This window comes from Clupea harengus, chromosome 18 (assembly GCF_900700415.2).
Source record: "Clupea harengus chromosome 18, Ch_v2.0.2, whole genome shotgun sequence".
NCBI classification, from domain to species: Eukaryota; Metazoa; Chordata; class Actinopteri; order Clupeiformes; family Clupeidae; genus Clupea; species Clupea harengus.
This window is the reverse complement of record NC_045169.1, coordinates 13,305,794-13,330,892: the sequence shown is the minus strand read 5'-3', so window position 1 is coordinate 13,330,892 and position 25,099 is coordinate 13,305,794. Positions and strand designations below refer to the sequence as shown.

Sequence of the window (25,099 nt, the reverse complement as noted above, 5' to 3'; positions counted from 1 at the left end):
TCTGTCTGGCTGTTCGTCTGTCTGTTTGTTTGTTTGTTTGTTTGTTTGTTTGTCTGTCTGTTTGTTTGTTTGTTTGTTTGTCTGTCTGTCTGTCTGTCTGTCTGTCTGTCTGTCTGACTGTGTGTCTGTTTGTTTGTCTGTCTGTCTGTCTGTCTGTCTGTCTGTTTGTCTGGCTGTTTGTTTGTTTTTTTGTGGTTGCTTTGTGGTTTTATCTGTGACCTTTAGTGTTGTTTGGATGGAAACCATCATGTTCCATTTAAATACTGAAATCTCTAAAGTGAAGCCATCTGCTAATAATTCCTTTCATTACTGAATGGCCTCCCTGTTTAAGGTTCATTAGCGCCATGTGGATGCTATAACCCACTCAAACACGCATATACACACACATACACACACACACACACACACTCAAACACACATATACACACACAAACACACACACACACACACACACACACCCACATATAAACACACATGCACACATATAAACACACACACCCACATATAAACACACATGCACACATATAAACACACATGCACACATATAAACACACATGCACACATAGTTAGCGCCATGTGGATGCTATAACCCAAGCCTGGGGGGCAGGTTTACTCACAGCCATAAAGATCTCTCAACTTTCCCTTCTTACTGAAGGAACATCCACACTCCCTATAACACACACAGATACACACACACACACGCACACGCACACACATACACATACACATACACACACACACTCTCACACACATACCTCTACACCTACACATACACACACATGCGCACACAGACATACACACAGACAGACACACAGACAGACAGACACACACACACACACACAGACACACACACACACTTACACAGAGGATGTTTCATTCTTTGTCTTTGACCCCGACAGGCCTCAGCCTCCTGGAAGGCCAGTCTCGTCCAATCACGTGGGAGCAGCTGCAGATCGTTGACAATGACAACCCCAAAGCTGTGCGTCTCATCACTGTGGACGGACTACAGCACGGCAGGCTCACTGTCAGAGGTGTGTGTGTGTGTGTGTGTGTGTGCTGTGCGTCTCATCACTGTGGACGGACTACAGTACGGCAGGCTCACTGTCAGAGGTGTGTGTGTGTGTGTGTGTGTGTGTGTGTGTGTGTGTGTGTGTGTGTGCGCTGTGCGTCTCATCACTGTGGACAGACTATAGCATGGCAGGCTCACTGTCAGAAGTGTGCGTGTGTGTGTGATTTCCCGCCTTGACTACTGCAACGCCCTCCTAACGGGCCTCCTGGAGTGTGTGGTGATCCCACTACAGATGGTCCAGAATGCGGTGGCGCATCTGGTGTTCAACCAACCGAAGAGGGCACACGTCACCCCGCTACTTATTGAGCTCCACTGGCTGCATGTAGCTGCTCGCAGATGCTGTGTTTGTCTAACAAGCGTCGTTTAGCACTGCCGTCTGTGCAAGTACTGCAATCTAGACTATTCTCATTCGTAATTCCCTGTGGTGAAACAAGCTGCCTATAGCAGGTGCGTCCCTCTCTACCTTTAAGAAGCTCTTGAAGCCCAACTCTTCAGAGAGCACTTCCTTTGCATACTTCCTTTGCATACTAGTACTACCAGAGCAGGGGCGTCCCTCTCTACCTTCAAGAAGTTTTTGAAGACCCAACTCTTCAGAGAGCACCTCCCCTCCTAACTGGCACCTGACTAGCGCTTAACTTGCACTTCAGCAGTTACATTCCTGCACTTCTTTTTCCTTTTTCTAGGTCGTTGTTTTCTAATTCTCATGTAAAGTAGTATTTATTGTTACACCATGCTTTTTATTGCTCTTAGCTTGACTGTTCTCTCCCTTGTACGTCGCTCTGGACAAAAGCGTCTGCTAAATGACTAAATGTAAATGTAAATGTACTTCTCCTGAAGTATGTTGTGTGAACTGGTTAGTCAGGCCTCACTCCTCTCTCTCACTCTCTCACTCCTCTATCTCACTCACTCACTTTCTCCTCTCTCTCTCACTCACTTTCTCCTCTCTCTCATTGTCACTCTCCTCTCACTTCTCTCACTCACTCTCTCCTCTCTCATGCACTCTCTCCTCTCTCACTCACTCTCTCACTCGTCTCTCTCACTCTCTCACTCAGGTGGCAAAGGCTTCATGTTCACCATCAGTGACATCAAGGCGGGCGTAGTGCGCTATCACCATGACGACAGCGACACCACCAAGGACTTTGTGATCTTCCGCATCACGGACGGCCCACACCAAACACGGCACAAGTTCCCCATCACGATCCTGCCCAAAGACGACAGCCCGCCGTTCCTGATCACCAACACGGTGCTGGAGCTCTCCGAGGGCCAGACGGCCCTGCTCTGGGGCACCGTGCTGCAAGCCTCCGACTCCGACTCCAGCGACGACTACATCCTCTTCAACGTCACGCGCCCGCCACACGCCGGCGAAATCATGAAGATGCCCGGACCTGGCATCACAGGTAAGACGAGTACTGTAGGTATGAAAGGGTGTACCTGGCATCACAGGTGAGACGAGTACTGTAGGGATGAGAGGGTATACCTGTCACAGGTGAGACCAGTACTGTAGGGATGAGAGGGTATACCTGTCTCAGGTGAGACCAGTACTGAAGGGATGAAAGGGTATACCTGTCACAGGTGAGATGAGTACTGTAGGGATGAGAGGGTATACCTGTCACAGGTGAGATGAGTACAGTGGATACGTATGGGTATATTCATCACAGGTGAGTGTGTTCAATGGGTATACCTGTCACAGGTGAGATGAGCACAGTGGATACGCATGGGTGTACATGTCACCGGTGGGTTTACTGTGGGTATATGTGGCCCCTAGTATGATGACTACTCTAAACATTATCTTGTAGGCTAATGACTACCAGTTTAGTACCCTGTAAATGTAGTGAAGTCTGTCTTTTAAGACTCTCTGGCAACCATCTTTTTTCTTTCTTGTCAGTATCTTCTCTCTCTCTCTTCCAGTATACCCAGTCACTCTTTCTTACACATGCCTTTCCTCTCCATCAGGATACGCTGTGACTATTCCTCCCCATCTCTCTCTTTCTCTCCTTCAGGATACGCTGTGACTATTTCTTCCCCATCTCTCTCTCTCTCCTCCTGTAGGATACCCTGTGACTCGGTTTCTCCAGAAGGATCTCTTCCAATCTGCCATCTACTACCGTCACCTTGGTAACGAAGTGTTTGATGACTCATTTGAGGTGGTGCTCTCAGACTTCCACGACCCCCCCAACCTCTCAGACCCTCAGGTTAGAGTTCTGATGGTTCATGGACTGCGAGTCCGCTGATGGATTGTTTTCTCTTGTGGTGGGTAGTGCAGAACAGAAGAGTTAGTGCTTAGAGGAATTAGAGGGAAACTGCAGTTAAGAATTTGAGTGCTTCAGTTTTACTCTGCTCTTACCCTGGTTTTTATCTTCATTGTAAGGAGGACATTTCTGCTTATGCATTCTCTGTAAAACTGTACGCTTCCGCAGCAGTCTTAATCTACTTGATAGTCTTAATCTATTTGTCAGGCTAAGAGAAAGGAATATTGATAGATTTAATAAGGTAATCTAGGCCTCTCAGACCCATAGGTAGAATTCACACTCAGATGATTGTGTTTATAGACGTTAATATGTCAATCAAATGATTGTGTTGATAGACGGTAATGTGTCAATCAGAATATTGTGTTGATAGACGTTAATATGTCAATCAAACGATTGTGTTGATAGACGTTAATATGTCAATCAGATGATTGTGTCGATAGACGTTAGTATGTCAATCAGATGATTGTGTTGATAGATGTTAATGTGAATCAGATGATTGTATATTGATATATGTTAATGTGATAATCTATAAACCCTGTTCTGACTCTGATGGTGTTTGTGCTGCAGGTTGTCGTGATCGTCATCAACCCGGTGCCTGACCAGCCTCCTAAAGAGGCCCCAGGTGTGGTGCGACACCTGGTCGTCAAGGAGACGGAGGTGATCCACCTGACGAAGAAGCAGCTCCATTTCATCGACCCCGAGTCACCTGACTGTGAGCTCACCTACACAGTCACCACACCCCCCTTCTACACCAGTGACTATGGGTGTGTTCTGCCAGGTCTATTCTAATTCGAATCGTATGTCAAATCTACACAAATGTGTATCTATTCAATAGAAATGCTTATACCAATATCTATGGGTATATTCCGTCAAGTCTACTCTAAAGGTGCACCTTTGAGTCTATGCTAATATGTCAAATGGAGATGTTTATAGATCTTGTTTCCCCACTTTGAACAGGAGCCATGATGCCGGCAGGTTGTTCCTTGTTGACAGCATCCCAAAGTTCACCAAAGACGCAGACGCTGCAGTCCTCAGGCTCTTCACCCAGGTCTGTCTCTCGCTAAGACCAGTACTACAGGGAACCGTACTACAGGGAACCATACTACAGGGAATCGTCCGTCTCTCTCTTTGACCAGTACTACAGGGAACCGTACTACAGGGAATCATACTACAGGGAAACGTCTGTACTACAGGGAACCTTCGGTCTCTTACTATGACCAATACTACAGGGAACCGTCTGTACTACAGGGAACCATCTGTGTCTCGCTATGACCAGTACTAAAGGGAACCAGACAACGCCACACTGAGAACCTCAGACATATCAGATAGTTATATCTAAATGGCAACTCTTTCTAGTACTTCTATCTAATTGGCATATGTCCTAGTAGTTTTCTCTAAAGTGTCCAGCTACCATATGTTAGTTTTTTATTCCATTGCTTAATTGGTGTTGTCCATCTCCATAAACACGCCTGTGTGTCGGTGTGGCTGCAGCATGCTGTGAACTTCATGAAGGTGGCCTACATGCCTCCCATCCTGGACATCGGCCTGTACCCTCGCCACGTCCAGTTTGTGCTCTCCGTCACCAACCAGCAGGGCAGCACCGTCACGGGCATCTGCTTTAACGTGACAGTCCTGCCCGTTGACAACCAGCCTCCACAGGTAACACATTTACCTACCTGCAACAGCCGGTTAAGGGAAACTGGTGTGTGTGTATGTGTGTGAGAGAGAGCTGTTTAAGTGAAGCTGGTGTGTGTGTGTGTGTGTGTTTGTATGTGAGAGCTGTTTAAGTGAAGCTGGTGTGTGTGTTTGTGTGTGTGTGTGTGTGTGTGTGTGTGTGTGTGTGTGTGTGTGTGTGTGTGTGTTGCAGGTATTGACTAACTTGCTGCGTGTAGAGGAGGATGGTGAGTGTTGGGTCTGTGTGTGTGTTTAAGGTGTGTGTGTGTGTGGTGTGTGTGTGTGTGGTGTGTGTGTGTGTGTGTGTGTGTGTGTGTGTGTGTGTGTGTGTGTGTGAGTGCATTTGTTGCAGGTGTTGACTAACCCCTTGCGTGTAGAGGAGGGTGGTGAAGGCTGGATCAGTGAGAACCACTTGCGTGTGTCTGACCCGGACTCCAGTGAAGACAGCCTGAAGGTGGAGCTGAAGAGGCCTGCCCAGCATGGATCCATCCAGCTCAACGGCGCCCCCATCAGACCAGGGCAGACCTTCACACTGCTTGACCTCAAGAGGCTTAAAGTCAGGTCAGGCACCAAACCCATACAGTTTCTCTTTGCTCTCAGTTATGTTACGTGGTTTTCGAGATGCTGTAAGTACGAAACATATATAGCTAGTTTCTACATATGCAAGGACACATAGAGCTAGTTTCTGCATATGCAAGCACACATGTGTCTGTCACTCACGTCATGTTACATGTCTGTCACTCACCTCATGTTATGTGTCTGTCACCCACGTCATATTTTGTAATTCTCAGCATGTCATATTATGTGGTGTTATATAGTTGTCGTGCCGTTACAAACTGTTTGGAATGTCTGTGCAGATACGTCCATGACAGCTCAGAGAGCGGTCATGATGACATGGAGTTCATTGCCACAGACGGCAACAACACTGCAGAGTTTGTGTTGGACATTAAGGTAGAGTAACACAGTCACACTCTCACCTGCTTTGGGCATTTTCAGCTCACTGACACAGACCTGTGCAAAGATGACACATACTGACACTGTGTGTGTGTGTGTGTGTGTTGTGTGTGTGTGTGTGTGTGTGTGTGTGTGTGTGTGTGTGTGTGTGTGTGTTTGTGTAAAGTCTGGAGGAGGTGTTCTGATGGTGTGTGTGTGTGTGTGTGTGTAAAGTCTGGAGGAGGTGTTCTGATGGTGTGTGTGTGTGTGTGTAAAGTCTGGAGGAATAGTGTTCTGATGGTTTCAGTGCATCTGTCTTATTCTCGCCCCTGTTGGTCCAACGATGACGTGTGTGTGTGTGTGTGTGTGTGCCCAGGTGACGCTGGTCAACGATGAGGTACCAGTCCTCGCACCCGGTCTGAAGCCCACGCTGGACTGCGCAGAGGGACAGGCAGTGGTCATCAGCGTGGAGAACCTCTATGCCACAGACGTGGACAGCCAAGATGACCGCCTGACGTACATGATCGCACGGCAACCCTACTATGGGGTGGTGCAGAGGAACAACCTGGTGGTGGACCGCTTCATTCAGGCCGACATCATTGCTGGGATTATCACCTACAGACACACAGGTACACACACACACACACACACACACACACACACATACACAGCTGTCATCACTTGGATTATCACTTACAGACACACAGGTACACACACACACACACACACACACACACTATTGTCATTCTGCCAGAAAGAGCTCCAGTCTTTCAGGTGTCTCATCTGATGAACTTTGGGTCTCCTACCTCAGGGCAGGAGACTGGCCTGAAGCCCCGATACGACACCATCACCGTAGTGATCTCCGATAGCGAGGGGGAGGCGGTCCCTTCTTGTTGCTATGAAAAAGGATCACAACACACACCAAAACTCTCGGATACACTTCCTGTGTATGACCTAAACATCACCGTGTTTCCCGTGGACAACCAAGCACCCACCATCATAATAGGTAACTATTCCATTATCACTATAGGTGAATATTCTACCATCACTATAGGTAATTAATCCACAAACGTAACTCTTCCCCATTAGGTGAGGATTAAGCACATTTAAACTGTATCAGTGACCATGTGTGTGTTACCTGTGCAGGTGAAATATACGTCATACAGTCATCGGTAATGCCCTGTGTGTGTTACCTGTGCAGGTGAAATATACGTCATACAGTCATCAGTAATGCCCTGTGTGTGTTACCTGTGCAGGTGATGTGTTTGTTGTGGAGGAGGGGGGCTCTGCCACCATCAGAGAGACGCACCTGAAGGTGTCGGACCCAGACACACCTGAGGGAGAGCTGGAGGTGATCCTCCTCTCCACGCCACAGGTCGGCTACATTGAGAACATCCTCCCCAGCCCTGGCTTCGAGAAGAGCAACATGGGCATAAGCATCGGTGAGGAGCTCACAAACACCACCCATCGCTAACTAAGGGCTTCAGTGAGGAGCTCACAAACACCACCCTTCACTAAGGGCTTCGGTGAGGAGCTCACAAACACCACCCTTCACTAAGGGCTTCGGTGAGGAGCTCACAAACACCACCCTTCACTAGGGACTTCACTGAGGAGCTCACAAACACCACCCATCGCTAACTAAGGGCTTCGGTGAGGAGCTCACAAACACCACCCTTCACTAAGGGCTTCGGTGAGGAGCTCACAAACACCACCTTTCACTAAGGGCTTCTAGAAGGAACCACAGCACAGTCACTGACCTACAGTAGGGGACATAAACATTAGATAATTTAATTGACCAACTGAAAACAACCCAGAGTTTGAAGTTAACTGGAACAGGCGGAGAAACCTTCTGAGGGATGAGGAATGAACTGTTTCAGTAAATAAATAAATAACTAACTAACACCATGGCTGGCGCTCTCTGAGGGCCTCATTAAATGCCATTAACACGACGCCTGAATGACAGAAACACACCGCCTGAATGACAGAAACACACCGCCTGAATGACAGAAACACACCTCCTGAATGACAGACTAATCCTCTGTGTGTGTGTGTGTGTGTGTGTGTCTCAGGCTCATTCCGGTACAGTGACCTGCAGAAGGGTCATATTAACTACGTCCAGTCCCGCCACCAGCGCATGGAGCCCACCAGAGACCAGCTGATGATCTGTGTGTCTGACGGGCATAGACGCTCCGCCCCCGCGCCCCTCTACATCATCATCAACCCCACCAATGACGAGACGCCAGACTTCCTGGCCAGGAACATCACGGTGAGGCAGGAGGAATCATGGGAAGGCTGAATACTAGCTTTCCTTACTTTTCCTGGGCTTTTCTCTACTGAATTTAGTATTTTGTATTTAGTATGATGATGCACAGAACACATGCAGACATACAGAACACATGCAGCTTACCTGTTTGGTTCATTCCATGACCTGCTGGACTGCACACCGGCCTAGATAACAATATCAGGATCTCTGAGGCATGATGGATTGCTTCTGTCTGATCACACATTAGGTCATCCATTAGTTGTGTCAGTAAGTACCACATGAATACTGTATGACAGATTGATGAACCCTCTCTGATATGTGATCGATTAAAGCTTTGTGATGGGATAATAGAAACTGTCAGCTATGAAATGAATTGCCATGTGATAGATTAATACTTACTTAAACGTCCTCCTCAGGTGAATGAGGGTGATGTGAAGGAACTGGACCCGTCCATCTTTAACGCCGTCGACCTGGACGTTCCTCAGGACCGGCTGAAGTTCAGCGTGGTGACGCCCCCCCAGCACGGCTCGATCGTGGGCAGTTACCATGCCAACGAGGTGGTGCGGTTCCGGAGGTTGGTGAAGGACTCGGGCGACTCAGGGATGGTGATGCGGGACTTCACCATGGAGGACCTGAAGAACGGTACCATGGAGCCACATGCAGTCGGGTCAAAATATCACTTCAGTCTCACTGCAGCTCACTGAGGTCTCAGTCAGGTTTCAATGAGGTCTCAGTCAGGTTTCAATGAGGTCTCAGTCAGGTTTCAATGAGGTCTCAGTCAGGTCTCAGTCATGTTTAAAGGAGGTCTTAGTGCGGTCAATCAGTCAGTTTCGAAGTATTTGTCCAGAGATTAAATGTTATGACCTCAATATTAATCCTAATGATCAGAATTCATATCAGTAACTTAGAGCTCATTATGGCCATTTTATACTCTAATAATGAATTGTCTGATTACTTAAACTATATTATTGTATTATGTATGCTTGACATTGACAGCGTTGACAGTGTGTGTGTGTGTTTGTGTGTGTGTGTGTGTGTGTATATCTAGGCATGACACTGATGTACATGCATGATGACTCTGAGAGCGAGCTGGACGGGTTTGATATCGAGTTGACGGACGGCAAGCACACACTTCAGAGACACGTGTGTGTGAGGGTGCTGCCCATCAATGACGAGGAGCCTCACATTATCAGGTCCGATTCACCAAACACACACCAGCACACATCACAACACACAGAGACAGAGAGAAAGAGAAAAAGAGGGAGGGGGAGAGAGACAGGGAGAGATAGAGACATATGCAGACAGACAGACAGACAGAGAGAGGGGGGGGGACTGAGAGGGAAAGAGGAAGAGAGAAGTGTGTGTGTGTGTGTGTGTGTGCCTGTGTCTAACTTAGGCATGTATACATTTGAGTATGTGTTGTGTAACCCTGTGTGTGTGTGTGTGTGTGTGTGTGTGTGTGTGTGTGTGTGTGTGTGTTCACAGGAACACTGGTGTTGCAGTGGAGGTGGGAGAGTCACGTTTGATCTCCGGTGCAGCCCTCTATGCCCAAGACAAGGACACGCCCCCTGACAACATCACCTATATAATAGACAGCGTCCCCTCTCATGGACTTCTGCAGAAGAAGGTCTGCACACGCACACGCACATGCACACGCACACGCACACACACACGCACACGCACACCCACACGCACACCCACACGCGCACGCACACGCACACACACACACACACGCAAATTCACAGGTACACACACACACATGCAAATTCACAGGTACATACACACAGACACTCACACACACTCACACATGCACACACACACACACACACACACATGCAAATTCACAGGTACACACTCACACACACACACACACACGCACACACACACACACACACACACGCACGCAAACACACAGGCACACACATACGCAAGTGATTACCACACTCATACACATGTATGTGCATTTTTACCTTCAAACTGTGCAGGGGAAAGCCTTTATTTGTATTTATGTTTACTTGTGTGTGTGTGTGTGTGTGTGTGTGTGTGTGTGTGTGTGTGTGTGTGTGCCTGTGTCTCTCTCTGTATGTGTGTGTGTGTGTGCCTGTGTCTCTCTGTGTGTGTGTGTGTGTGTGTGTGTGTGTGTGTGTGTGTGTGTGTGTGTGTTGTGCCGTCTCAGGTAGGCTCTGACTGGGTAAAGATGTCTGTGGGGATGAACTGCACTCAGGAACAGTGGACATGAACCAGCTGCGCTACCTCCACACCGGTCCTCCCGGGAAACACAAGCAGGATTTCTTTGTGTTCCACCTGCTGGACGGACAGAGCAGATCTCCTGCCCAGCACTTCTACATTGCCATCAAGGACCTGGAGAAAGGTCAATTTCCTCTTCTTCCTCCTCATCCTCTTCCTCATCTGTCTCAAATACACCCCATCCTGTTTCCCTCATGTCGCCCCTAAGCACACCCACACACACAAACACACACACACACACACACATACGACCTAAGAGCTTCAAATGGCTGTCTGAACATGGCATCTCTCTGTTGTTGGTCTGTGTGTGTGCACCTGCTTGTGTGTGCGTGTGTATGAATGTGTGTGTGTCTGTGCGTGCATGCACATACATGTGTGTGTATTCAGGAGACATAGCGGTCATGGTGCGTCTTGTGAAGGCTAGCCGCGGGGAGCGTGTGCTGCTAACCACAGACGTGCTGCTGGCCCTGGACGGCACGGACCAGCCCGAGGAGCTGCTGTACGTGATCACAGCGCCCCCTACCCACGGCCAGGTGGAGTACATCCGTCACCCCGGCCTCCCCATCGACTCCTTCAGCCAGCTCGACGTGGTCGCCAACCTCGTGTGCTACGTCCATGACAACAGAGCCACAGCGACCAAGGAGTGGGTCAGGTGGGTACAGGAACCGTACAGTGCTTTACAGAAACCTCCCAGTGCTTTACAGGAACCTCACAGTGCCTTACAGGAACCTTACAGTGCTTTACAGGAACCTCACAGTGCCTTACAGGAACCTTACAGTGCCTTACCGGAGCCTTACAGTGCCTTACCGGAGCCTTACAGTGCCTTACCGGAGCCTTACAGTGCTTTACAGGAACCTTATAGTGCCTCACAGGAGCCTTACAGTGCCTCACAGGAACCTTACAGTGCTTTACAGGAACCTCACAGTACCTTACAGGAACCTTAGAGTACCATAATCTAATGTAATATAATGCAATCTAATGTAATTTAATCTAATGTAATCTAATGTAATCTAATGTAATCTAATCTAATATAATCTAATATAATGTAATCTAATATAATGTAATCTTATTTAATGTAATCGAATCTAATGCAATCTAACGGTATGCTGTGTTGATGTATGACAATTGGCTGTCTGTAGGTTTGTAGTGAGTAATGGCAAGACCACGCGTAACGGCACACTGGAGATCTCCGTGGAGCTGACGGACCGGATCCTTCCGTCTCTGGTGAAGAACAGTGGTCTGCGGGTTCCCCAGGGTTCCACCCTCACCCTGACCCCCAGTGCTCTGAACCTGGCCGACCCTGACAGCCCCCCCTACCTGCTGACCTACACCCTGCACCTGCCCCCCCAGTACGGACAGCTGCTCCTGCAGGGGGCGCCACTGGCTGCAGGGAAAAACTTTACCCAGGAGGACCTGCAGGACCTGGGTGTGGCCTATCGGCATGGGGGCGGGGGCTCTCAGATAGACCGATTCACTTTCACCGCCTCTGACTCCTCCCACAGTGGCTTCCTATTGGACGGAAGGGTCCAGACTGAGCCTGTCTTCTTCACCATAGAGGTGAGGGTCAAAGGGAGAAGGTGCTGTGTCAGGGGTTCTGTGACTCAATCAATGTATGTACTTGTGTGTGTTTGTGTGTGTGTGTGTGTTTGGGCGTGCATCTCATGAGATTGTGTCTGTGTCTGTGTCTGTGTAGGTATCATACATCTGGATGTATAGCTGACATTTCTGTGTGCATTTCATACAATTGTGTGTGTGTGGATCTGAGTGTGACATCACATATGACTGTGCGTGTGTGTGTTCTAGATTGAGTCTTTGGACAGCTCAGCTCCAGTGGTGGTTGTGCAGAAGACGTTGTGGAAGGCGGAGCTTCTTAAAGACGGGCGCTATGGGATCTTCCTCTCGTCCAATGAGCTGCAGGCTCAGGATGCCCACTCTGACGACCAGCAGCTCCTCTACCACATCATCAGAGCGCCCTACTTCAGCTACCTGGAGAACGCTACCACAGGTGAGACTGGGGGTTAAAGGTCATGACATTAGACCATCAGGTGAGACTGGGGTTAAAGGTCATGATATATGCTACCTAGAGAACACCACCACAGGTGAGACTGGGGTTAAAGGTCATGACATAAGCTACCTAGAGAACACCACCACAGGTGAGACTGGGTTTTAAAGGTCATGACATAAGCTACCTGGAGAACGCCACCACAGGTGAGACAGGGAGTTAAAGGTCATAACATAATACCATCAGGTGAGACTGGGGGTTAAAGGTCATGACATGAACGCCACCAGGTGGGAGGTACCCAGAGTTGGGACAAAAGCCCATAAAGTGAGGCTGAAGGTTAAAGGTCAAGATGTAATCCCATTAGGTGAGACAGGTGGAAGATCGTGGCATAAGCCCATCAGGTGAGACTGGGGGTTAAAGGTCATGATATAAGCCCATCGGTGAGTGGATCTGTGTACTGCTTGGCGTCTGTGCTGTATAGTACTGGGGATGTGTTTACATTGACATGTGTTTACATTTACATTGATATGCTTACAGATAACATGTTTATATCTTTCTCTCAGAGGTACTTGACATGTGAATTTGCAGATGTTAACATGTTAATTGAGGTGGTGTTTCCTCCTGACAGGTGAGTTTGTCCGAGTGCTCTTCTCTCAGAGGGACTTAAGCAAAAGGACCGTCCTCTACATCATAGACTCCGCCCAAGAAGCGTTGACGGACAGCCTGGAGTTCCAGGTGGCAGACCCACTGGGCAACAGAAGTCCCGCCCACACGTAAGATACTGATGCCATGCTTCCAGTCATGCCATGCTTCCAGTCAGGCCATGCTTCCAACAGTTTTGCAGTTAGCAGGAAAATCCTTTTGTCATATAATTACCAGCCAAAGAAGACATCCAACTTTTTAGCTCAATTCCATGTTACCAATAAGAATGTTTTGCCAATATCCATGCCATTTAGAAAGAGGAGTTTGGACTTCTGTGATCATTTGACCAGTAATCTGTGATCATTTGACCAATCATTTGTGATAGCTGTCATGATAACGTAACCCCTGCGCTGTTTGTGTGTGTGTGTGTGTGTGTGTGTGTGTGTGTGTGTGTGTGTGTGTGTGTGTGTGTGTGTGTGTGTGTGTGTGCAGGCTGGTGTTTAGCTGGTCAGCGGTGGAGTTGGCCCAGGCGGAGTATCGCTCCTGTGAGGATCAGACTAGCCTGCCGCTAACACTAAACAGGAGGGGCAATGTGCAGGAGTCTTCTTTCGTCACAGTCAAGGTAAACACAAACACAGGAGAACACACACACACACACACACACACACACACACACACTAACATAGGAGAACACACACACACTAACTCACTTAACAAAACACAGTCAAGGTAAACACTGGGGCCTCTGGACACACACACACACACCTGTGGTCCTCTAGAAACACTAACACACCTGTGGAAACACTAGCCCACCTGTGGTCCTGTGGAAACACTAACACACCTGTGGAAACACTAGCCCACCTGTGGTCCTGTGGAAACACTAACACACCTGTGGAAACACTAACCCACCTGTTGAAACACTAGCCCACCTGTGGAAACACTAACACACCTGTGGAAACACTAACACACCTGTGGAAACACTAACACACCTGTGAGTAACTCAGCATACCCTTAAAGATATCATACCCTTAAAGACAGCATCTCCTTAAAAACAGGGTCAAATCATGCTGAGTCATCTGTATGAGATCTGGTCTCTGATGGTTCTAAATTGGTTCATTCCAGGTCAAAGAGATCACAGCATCAGCAGGAAAGGACTTCAGCCTCCCACTTTCCAGCCTTGTACAGTTTGATCCTGGTTAGTATCCTCATTGGCCAGTTTGATCCTGGTCAGTATCCTCATTTGCCAGTTAGATCCTGGTCAGCATCCTCATTGGTCAGTTTGAACTCAGGTCCATAGATTCATAGATTGTATGTGTGTGTGTGTGTGTGTGTGTGTGTGTGTGTGTCAGGCGTGTCCAGTCGGAGTTGGCGTGTGGAGGTGCAGCAGGACGGTCTGGAGGAGGCGGAGGAGGAGTTTGAGGTGTCTCTGACCGCACCCATGGGCACAGTGCTGGGCACCAACACCAGAGCACTGGTGAAGATCAGAGATGCAGGAGAGGGTGAGAGGAGAGACCTTCACACACACACACACACACACACACACACACACACACACACACACACACACACACACACACACACACAAACAACATGAACATGAACCTCAGAGCACTGGTGAAGATCAGAGAAGCAGGAAAAGGTGAAAGGAGAGACCTACACACACACACACACACACACACACACACACACACAAACAACATGAACATGAACCTCAGAGCACTGGTGAAGATCAGAGATGCAGGAGAGGGTGAGAGGAGAGACCTACACACATATACATAACACACATAACCCATGACAGGAGACCCTTTTCAGACAACACACATACACATACACACACACACAAACATAAGAGAACACACACAAATATATGACAACACACACACAAACATAGGATGGCACACACACAAACATAGAACACACATACACATACACACACACACACAAACATAGAAGAACACACACGCACAAATATAGGGGAACACACACAAATATACGAAAACACACACACACAAATATACAAGAACACCCACACAAACATAAGTGAACAAACACAAACAAACATAGGAGGACACAAACACATCATCTTAGATCAGCTCACATGGGGCCTGTGATTCCTCCTCAGCCCAGTGCGGTGGGCGTGCAGCCCCAGAGGGGGGGTCGCTGGGGGGGTCGCAGGTGCAGTCGGGACCCTACCCCAAACACGGCTCTATCCAGGTGGAGGCGCTGCCACTGGCGCAGGGGGACGGGGCGGCATACTCACCGTTTTCACCAGGGGACAGGGATGCATACTCAAGAGGAGACGGCACGCCTGTTGCTCTGCCATCTGCTGACCCCCCTGCCAACAGGAAGAGACTGAGAACCAGCGGAAACGGCAGGAAGGTGAGCTGGACACCGGCATGGGCCGGGGAGTAGTATGCACTATGGTTAGAGGGTTTGGCATTGAGTATGCAGTATGGGTGAGATGGGTTGGCATTGAGTATGAGTATGCAGTATGGTTAGAGGGTTTGGCATTGAGTATGCAGTATGTGTGTGTGTGTGTGTGTGTGTGTTGTGTTAGGATGGTGTTTAGATGGTGTGTGTGCGTGTGCGTGTGTGTGTGTGTGTGTGTGTGTGTGTGTGTGTGTATTATGTGTTAGACTGGTGTTTAGATGGTGTGTGTGTGTGTATTATGTGTTAGACTGGTGTTTAAATGAGATGTTTTTTGACAGATTCCCCCCTCCTCAGTGCACAGGAATGGCTCTGAACTCATCTACACGGTAAGACTGTCATTGTCATTAAGCACCAACTCCCCACCCACTCATCACTAAAATGCCATGTTGTAAGTGCTTGACCTGACTGGAGCTGTAAGTGTGCACTATATCTGAAAGTGTACACTATATCTGAAAGTGTACACTATGTCTGAAAGTGTACACTATGTCTGTAAGTGTACACTGTGTCTGTTGTATAGCACACTCTATACTGATACAACTAAGTAATGATCGGACATGAGACCGTGATGGAAATAACGTGCATTCTTTAATGTACGTTTCATAGGACAAAAATACCCAGCATTCTATGCAGGTTAACAGTGGGGCATAACGGATGCCCCGAGGGAACAAACTTAATTTAATATCAATACACAACATTGTCTGTAAGTGTTCGCTTTGGCTGTAAGTGTGCGCTTTGGCTGTAAGTGTGCACTATGGCTGTAAGTGTGCATTATATCTGTAAGTGTGCGCTTTGGCTGTAAGTGTGCATTATATCTGTAAGTGTGCACTATAGCTGTAAGTGTGCACTATTTAAAGTTGTGCTTCCTGCTCCTGTGCTGCAGTACCACGGCATTGTGTCCATGCACGTGGAGGATGACTCCGCCCTCTCCCGGGCCAGTCGCAAGGCCAGCGTGCAGGTCACCAGCAGGGGTCAGCATTCAGCCAACAGACAACAGGCCTCCTCAAACACAGGCAGGGCTCCTGGCGACAAGGCAGTCTTGGGACCTACGAAAACCACTAAAGCTCCCAGAAAGGCAGCCTTGGCTAAAAGGAAAGACCACAGCATCCCTCCCAAACAGGTCTCATATTCTCACTGTGTGTCTTCGTGTGTGTGTGTGTGTACCTGATTTAGGTGCGGACCTCGGCGTCTCAGTCTTAGCCAGTAATGAAACCAACTGTGCTGCAGTGGGTTAGTCAGGAAGGTGCTTAGTTATTTGATAATTTTGCAGTGGGCCCCTAAAGATGTGCTGGTGTGCTTATGCTTACTGTCCCCTATATCTTTATGTCAGTGGGCAGGCCCCTATATGTCAGTGGGCAGGCCCCTAAAACTGTGCTGGTGTGCTAATGCTAACGGTGCTAATGCTAACTGTCCTACATCTATATCTTTATATGTCAGTAGGCCTCAAAAGTTGTGCTGGTGTGCTAATGCTAACATTGGGCCCCTAAAGCTGTACTAATGCAAACTGTGCTTTATCTCTATATGTCAGTGGGCCCCTAAAGCCTGCACCCCTGAGCTGTTGGGCATGCTCTACTTAAACGACACGTCAGGACAGCTCTCACGCTGCAACGGGGCCGCATGGAAACCCTGGGCGCCTACCGATGAGGTAATCACACCGCGATTCACCTCTCTCACACATTCACACACCAGGGCCGCCTGGAAACCCTGGGCGACCACTGATGAGATCATCATCCTACAGCTCATATCCAATTAGCTCCAAATTGCCCACATCAGCCCTCTGCCCTTGCTTGTGTTGTTCTGTGTCAGTGATCATTGGTAGTCTGTGTCTGGAGAAGGTAACACCACCTACACCTTAATGTACGTGTGTGTGCGCGCACATGTGAATGTTCGGGTGTGTTTGTGTGTGCACATGTCTATGTTTACGTGTGTGTGTGTGTGTGTGTGTGTAGTATGTAGTGTGTTCATTCCTTGACCAGGTGCTCTACAGTGAAGACTGATCAAGTAGTACCTGTGTGAAGCTGCAGAGAAGACAGGGAACACATACAGCCGTAACAGTGTGTGCGTGTGTGTGTGTGTGTGTGTGTGTGTGTGTGTGTGTGTGTTCCTGTAGGTGGTGAATGCTCAGAAGTGTCCTCAGGGCTGGACTCATCATGGCCGCCACTGTTACCTCCTGAGTAGCGACAGGAAGGAGACATGGAGTACTGCCGCCCGAGCCTGCAGAGAGAGGTACACACACTAAACACACACAGACTAAACACACACACACACACACTTAACACACACTAAACACACACACACACACTAAACACACACTAACACACTAACACACACCCACACTAAACACACAATAAACATACACTTAACACACACTAAACACACACACACACTAAACAAATACTAACACACTAAACACACGCACACACACACACACACACACTAACACACACTAACACACACACACACTAAACAGACAGACCGACCCCAACCACACAGAATTAAGCATGCGGAGGGAGATGTGGTGACAGCACATCCAGCGACTCTAATACCCTTAAACCCAGAGTAGTATTGTCACCATGGTGATAACTCCCACTGGATCCGTGTTAAAGTCAGTGCCTAGACTGAACTCTGGCCTGTCCATTCTTCTTTTGGTGGTGTATGCCATGTGTCACAGATCAACACCTCAACTATTGTCTGTGAATTCACTTTTTCTGGATATATTTGGAATTGTGCAGTTTCCATGGAAACCTGGTGAGCGTGCCTTCGAAGGCTGACATGGACTGGCTTTGGGACTTCAGTGGTCGGAAGCCTTTCTGGATTGGTAAACATGACATCACACACACACACACACACACACACACACACACACACACACACATAAACAAACAAACGCATGCACGCACACACACCTTAAAACATGACAGCCTTCACCTCTGTAGTGATAATGACCTTTGAACCTTGAACGCCCCCAGGCCTGCACGACCGTGAGAGCAGAGGACGCTGGGAGTGGGTGGGCGGGGAGCCCGTCACCTACACTAACTGGAGGCGGAGCCCGCCAAGAACCGTGAAGAAGGGAGGCAGGAAGTGTGTGCTGGTCTGGAGGCGAAGCAAGTGGCAGATCAGAGACTGCAAGAAGGGCAAAGGTCACCGCTACGTGTGTTACATCAGAACGTGAGCCGAGATGTGACCTCTGACTCCAACATCACACACAGGAGGCACTCTCGCTCACAACGCTCGACTCATCCCACAGGAGTTATTAAAGGTCACCGCTAGATGTGACCTCTCACTCCAACATCACACACAGGAGAACACTATTGCTCACAAATACTGAGATGAGAGCGCTGCCTGCTACATCAGACATGAGCCGAGATGTGACCTCAGACACCAACATCACACACCTAATAATCCATTCCTCATCTCCTCTCCCCAGCCTTTAGTGTCTGTGAGTGGAAACCACTGAATAACCAGACTCTACTCCACTGACTAACCAGACTCTCATCCACTGAATAACCAGACTCTCCTCCACTGAATAACCAGACTCTCCTCCACTGAAAAACCAGACTCTACTCCACTGACTAACCAGACTCTCCTCCACTGAATAACCAGACTTTACTCCACTGACTAACCAGACACTCCTCCACTGATTAACCAGACACTCCTCCACTGGACTCCTGTCTCACTCCACCCAAACTCCACTGGACTCCTGTCTCACTCACACATGAGTTAAGGGCCCTTTAAGCTCAGTTTGAAAAGGGCAGCTCCTCCCATGCCAGTGTGTGTAAAGCATATTTATTAATGTCAGTAAGTGTAAATGGGACTCGTCAGACAAACAGCAGCTCCAGTTAGCTGGGAATGATGACCTGTTAGCTGTCACTGTATAAGAGGTTCACTAAATCATCATGTACTTGTATCTAAAGGTTCTGTATTAGTATATTACTCTGAGTATATGCTATGGGTATACGCTATGTGTATACACTGTGGGTGTACGCTGTGGGTGTACGCTGTGGTTTTACGCTGTGGGTGTACGCTGTGGTTTTTACGCTGTGGGTGTACGCTGTGTGTGTACGCTGTGGGTGGACGCTGTGGGCATACGCTGTGGTTTTACGCTGTGGGTGGACGCTGTGGGTGGACGCTGTGGGTGGACGCTGTGGGTGTACGCTATGTACTGTAAATACGCTATGGGTATACGCTATGTATATATGCTGTGTAAAGTGCTTAGATCTTCACCTATGTTGTATATCTGTTGTCTGAACTGTGCACTGGCTGAACGGTAGGAACACTGTTTCCATGTAAACATAAACGTAAACACAGGCAGGAGCTTATTGTGTTCCCTCAGGGCCCTGGCCTTGGGGCACACACTCACACTCACACACACACTCACTCACTCACACTCACCCTCTCACACACACACACACACTCACTCACTCTCACTCACACACACACACACACACACACACACACACACACACTCACTCACTCACTCACTCACCCTCTCACACACACACACACTCACTCACTCTCACACTCACTCACTCTCTCACACACACACACACACACTCACACTCACTCACACTCACTCACACATACTCACTCACACATACTCACTCACACATACACACTCACACTCACACAGTGTACCTGTAATGCCTTCCCTTCTTAATGTTTTAATACTTGTTTAATAATGTATTAATTAATACCAGTTTTCCACATTCAAGTTGTTGTATGTTCAGAAATACACTTTCATAATTTAAGCAATTTTTAAATAAAGAATCTTTTTACATTTGTATAGGGATGACTTATTTTCCTTTTGTTTGTTAGGTGTTATCATTTAAACTTGTTATCTCAGAGGCTAGGCCCTGTCCTTACCACCTCAGTCACTCTGTAGTGTTCTGTTTGACACAACAGAAATCAGAAAAAAACACTTCTCATCCAGAGTTCTACCATCAATATGTTATCTGTTTAAACTAATCACACGTTATCCTCCCTGGAGTAAAGATAATCTGATCTCTGCTAGAGGGTACTTGGCCCCCCCGAAAAAGCGAGAGATGAACACAGGTGGTGTTGCCTTTTTTCAGGTCGCCAGACTTCTAGCGCTATTCCAACCTCATTATAAGTACATTATAATCTAGTTGTTCAGTGTGATTGATTGCATCTGTTCCTACATTGGTTGTGAAGGTTCCTACATTAAGGCTGTGAAACTCCATTGGATCAGGGGGGGATTTGAACCATGTACCTTTCACAGTTGGCTCTCTCTACACTCATACCTTACCTCGTACCTTACCACTGCACCACAATCTCCATCAGTCCAACTCAATATGAGACTCAACAGCCCTTAGGTTCTTTGCACCAAAAGATTTAAAAAAAGTATATAAGTCGAGTGTTACATCACAGTGAGTGTGTTAATGACCCACAGCCACGACCTCTATGACCTTATCTCAATGGGAGCAGAATATGAAGGTAGCGAAGAGTCTCTAGAGAAGAGTTACTTAGAGAAGAGTTACAGAGAGAAGAGTTACTTAGAGAAAAGTCACTTATAGAGTTAAAGTTACTTACTTATAGACAAGTTACTTCAGGCCCCGTCACACCATAACGTTCTGGTCAACGTTCTATGATGTTAGAGGAAATGTTGGTAATCGTCCATGGTCGCTGGTATAGCACCAGAAGAGCGTTGTGTGAAAGCTGGTGAACGCTGTAATCGTCAGTAATCGGCGGAGAACGCTGGTCCGAAAATAGATTTTTGAACATGCACAAAAGTTCTCATGGAGACCAGCGTTCTTCAACGTTTAATTTAAACGCTGGAGAACTTTCGTTGAACGTTTTATTAACGTTGCACGCGTTTGGCTATCGTAGTCAGTCGTGTAGGGTACACTGAGTACAGTTGATGCACCCGAAATAACTTATGTGCGCAGCAATCCTGAGACCTGATTTTTAGTTTGGACATGCCTACTAACGTCCTCTTTGATCCCAGGAAATTTGAGCACCTAACCCATCTCTCGTACGAAGATATCGGCGAAAGTTTTTTCACCAAGGGAAGATCTTGATTTTATCATGTCCCTTCTACAATTAATATGTTATTAACCATACGTGATCAACAAACGCAACTTACATCATTGCAAACGTTATTCTGTGCACTATAATCTACATATTCAATGCTATCATGTCATGCAAGGTCATTGCATAATCTAGCGAAAAGCGAGTGGAGGGTATATATGCTTGCTTGAGCCCAGCATGAAGTAGATGTACTGAACTTGAAATAAAACGCTGGTGCTGTTCCATGGCAGATGGATATGATATGAAGACTTTTGTGACATGGACAATGTGTGTGGATGTGTTGATGTTTTCTAATAATAAACATTGAGAAACACAAATTCAGTGTCAAATTTAAATCATTTATTTTAATAACATAAAACCCCAGGAATAACGGCCGTTATTTCGTAAATCACAGTAATAATAACAGTAAACCTTCGTCCGAAGACATTGCTAGTGAAAGAGGCTTTGTATTCTTCTTACTTTCAGCAGCATTTATCATCTTCTTACTTGCAGCAGCGCTAGTAGCAGAAGCCCCCCTCACACCTTTTCTTCGTCTTGGCGGCATGATGTTTACTGTTCAGATCAACTGAATCCACTATGATTTTCCAGCGTTTTATACCTGTTTGACCATAAAACCCACACGCCAGCAAAACGCTATTCTGTCATTATTCACACGCTCAACAACGCTCGTCTAAGGTTGACTCATCGTTTGTCGCGCTCCAGTGACACGTCAGCACACGTTTGTCGCGCACCAGTGACACGTCACTTGGTCGCTGTTACATGCTCCTCATGCGTGAGTCCCACGCTAGTCATGCGTCAGTCCTACGCTATTCTTTCGTTAGTCACACGCCAGATGTGTCCACCTCTCACCCTACAACGCTCGAAATTCAACGATTAGAAAGTTCAGAGAACGTTGACCAGAACATTATGGTGTGACAGGGCCTTTAAGAGTAGAGATACCGAGAGAACCATTATTGCTGCGTACTGTTCATATCACTTATATCTTATACCATACTGTATATATTATATTTATCTATTTTTATATTACCACATTTGACACACCACAAAGGCAAAAGTGTCATGGATAAGCTGTGACAAAGACTTTCCTATTTATATTTTATTTATTATTTTATATTTATTATTTGTAGGGCCTGCCAATGACGACATCAAACCATATCTATGATTAAATAAAATAGTTTATTAAACAGCTGTTAATCAATAAAAATGAAATTAAATGTTATACAAAAGCCTCTAAAAAGGTACACATTTTTACAAATGGTGACACCTATTTTAAATCATCTTTACATACAAAATAAGGCACTGTCCAGGATCAGTTACAGCAATATATCAAACATATTTAACAAAAATAAAATATGCCAAATATACAGCCAAACCATCCCAAGCTGAACAACATGACCAAACCCCAGCCCATGTAACTTTAGTGAAGGTCCAGAAATGTACATCTTCAGAGGAATAACAGAGCCGAACATGTCTAGATCTGAAATCTCATCTTCTGAAGAGAAAAAGAGTTTGTCGACCCAAAGAAGAGGAGGGAAGACCATCATAAGGAACAGTACAAAATCATCCGATGAGGTCAGAAAGCTGGAAGATCTATTTATACATGTGGGAAGGCAAGCAGACAAGTGGGAGTGAGCAGCCTTTAGGTCCTAGGCAGCAGATGGGGGGTGGGTAACTATCAGCTGAGCATGTCATTGGGGACCACCTCAACAGCTCTGGGCTTCTTCACACACACACACACACACACACACACACAGTCCAGCAGCACGTTACAATGCAGGAGACACTTTAGTCACCACTGGGGCAATAGAATCAGAACCACCACTGGGGCAGTAAAATCAGATCAGAATCATTACTAGGCCACTACAATCAGATTTATTCAGTCAAAATAATTAGTGGGTCGTTAGAATCAGAATCATACTAGATTAACTGAATCAGAATCATGATTGGGTCATTAGATTGATAAGTGCTAGAATGTTGATCAATTCCAGGTTTCCCTGTGAAAAAGGGGAATAGATTTAAATCTTTGGGTTTATTATGTGTAGCGTGGTGTTGGGGTTATTATGTTAAGAGTAGTGTTGGGGGTATTTTTTCGCTATATGTTTAGGGTGGTGTTGGAGTTATTCCCTATATGTTAAGGGTGGTGTTGGAGTTATTCCCTATATGTTTAGGGTGGCGTTGGAGGCATTATGTTAAGGGTAGTGTTGGGGTTATTCCCTATATGTTTGTTTTGGTGTCTGGGTCAAATTCCTCCATTATACGATTCAGTCTGTCACGGGAAATGGAATAGGTTGATGCTGATGGAGCAAAATGGGGTGCATAGCATCAACCCAAGAGAAGGGTTGGGGATGGGGATGGGGTTAGCTGCACACACTCCATAGCATCAACCCAAGGGAAGGGTTGGGGTTAGCTGCTCCTCATGTACCTAGGGTGACTGGGCGACTGGCTTTTTAGCAGTGTGAACATGGTTCATAGTGACTTGTTTCAATCACTGGTATCTTAACAAGCTCTTCCAATATTCGTACAGTTTAAGGAACTTTGACCAAAGTGGGTTTGATTCGCTCTTCCATGGTGATGTGCAAACGTCCTGAGGTCCTCTGAGCAGCAGCAGCTGTTTTAGTAGTTGGAGGAGCCCATTCAGCTGTTTTAGTAGTTGGAGAATCTCATCCAGGTGTTTTAGTTGATGGCAAAGGCCATCCAGCTGTTTTAGTAGTTGGAGAGGCCCATCCAGGTGTTTTAGTAGATGGAGAATCCCATCCAGCTGTTTTAGAAGTTGAAGCCCATCCAGGTGTTTTGGTAGATGGAGAAGCCCAAGGGAATCTCTGTTCTTTGGCATCCAAGCCCACATCTACAGCCTCTCTCTCTCTCACACTCACACACACACCCTCTCACACACCTGCAGGGGGCGGGTCAGGGACATTGGCTGAAATACGGGATTGTAATGATGTCATGGATGCTGCTGGGAGGTGAAGGTTACCTCTGAGCCCTTCAGGTGTGTGTGTGTGTGTGTGTGTGTTCACAGGAAGCCGTGCTCATCCAGCCCTTTAAAGGACACAGGGTTCCACTTGGCTGCCGGTTTGCTGCTGGTGTAGCCTGGAACACACACGACAGTCACATCAGGTCAAGTTGCACAGAGACAGTCACATCAGGTCAGGTTACGGTTACACACAATCACACACCACACACACACACACACACACCAAGGTTATTATAGTTTTGCATTTTTCACTAGTTTTTATTTTTATTTCGTTTTTACTTTTTGTTTTCAATTTCAGTTTAGTTTTAATTAGTTTTTAAAGCGGGTTTGCTAGTTTAGTTTATTTTTTGAGTTTGAGTTTAGTTTTTATTAGTTTCAGTATTAGTTTTAGTCTTTACCGCGGAATGCAACAGACCAAGGGGGGGCCAGTCAGGGAAGCTTATTTTTTTTGCTTGCAAACCAAAATGCTCAAAATGAATAGAAGATACAAGCTATAATAAATAATATGTAATAAAAACTCAACAAAACATACTATTTAAAAAAAAATATTCACTTAAGACAGATGAACAGC

The 25,099-nt window shown here is 46.9% G+C and overlaps 2 protein-coding genes across 4 annotated transcripts in view; one reads left to right on the top strand and one right to left on the bottom strand.

The window, feature by feature from the left end:
• Positions 1-19,928, top strand: part of frem1a (Fras1 related extracellular matrix 1a) — a 41,560-nt gene extending 21,632 nt beyond the window's left edge. The window contains 31 exon segments of the mRNA XM_031584822.1: positions 900-1,031; positions 2,122-2,466; positions 3,119-3,261; positions 3,886-4,082; positions 4,276-4,366; positions 4,810-4,977; positions 5,345-5,553; positions 5,850-5,943; positions 6,302-6,554; positions 6,737-6,931; positions 7,182-7,367; positions 7,995-8,191; positions 8,605-8,830; positions 9,237-9,381; positions 9,674-9,815; positions 10,365-10,413; positions 10,416-10,559; positions 10,823-11,087; positions 11,575-11,992; positions 12,239-12,440; positions 13,066-13,210; positions 13,572-13,701; positions 14,202-14,274; positions 14,429-14,578; positions 15,202-15,458; positions 15,788-15,835; positions 16,390-16,626; positions 17,035-17,151; positions 17,617-17,732; positions 18,239-18,324; positions 18,476-19,928. Coding sequence (XP_031440682.1) covers positions 900-1,031; positions 2,122-2,466; positions 3,119-3,261; positions 3,886-4,082; positions 4,276-4,366; positions 4,810-4,977; positions 5,345-5,553; positions 5,850-5,943; positions 6,302-6,554; positions 6,737-6,931; positions 7,182-7,367; positions 7,995-8,191; positions 8,605-8,830; positions 9,237-9,381; positions 9,674-9,815; positions 10,365-10,413; positions 10,416-10,559; positions 10,823-11,087; positions 11,575-11,992; positions 12,239-12,440; positions 13,066-13,210; positions 13,572-13,701; positions 14,202-14,274; positions 14,429-14,578; positions 15,202-15,458; positions 15,788-15,835; positions 16,390-16,626; positions 17,035-17,151; positions 17,617-17,732; positions 18,239-18,324; positions 18,476-18,678 — 5,363 coding nt within the window. The 3' untranslated portion in view covers positions 18,679-19,928.
• Positions 19,929-22,711: 2,783 nt separating this feature from the next.
• LOC105904548 (inactive ubiquitin carboxyl-terminal hydrolase 53) overlaps positions 22,712-25,099 on the bottom strand; it is a 55,862-nt gene continuing 53,474 nt past the window's right edge. For all 3 annotated transcript variants that reach the window (XM_042710443.1, XM_031584827.2, XM_042710444.1), the window contains one exon: positions 22,712-24,644. In XM_042710443.1, coding sequence (XP_042566377.1) covers positions 24,568-24,644 — 77 coding nt within the window. In that variant the 3' untranslated portion in view covers positions 22,712-24,567. The remainder of the gene's footprint in view (positions 24,645-25,099) is intronic.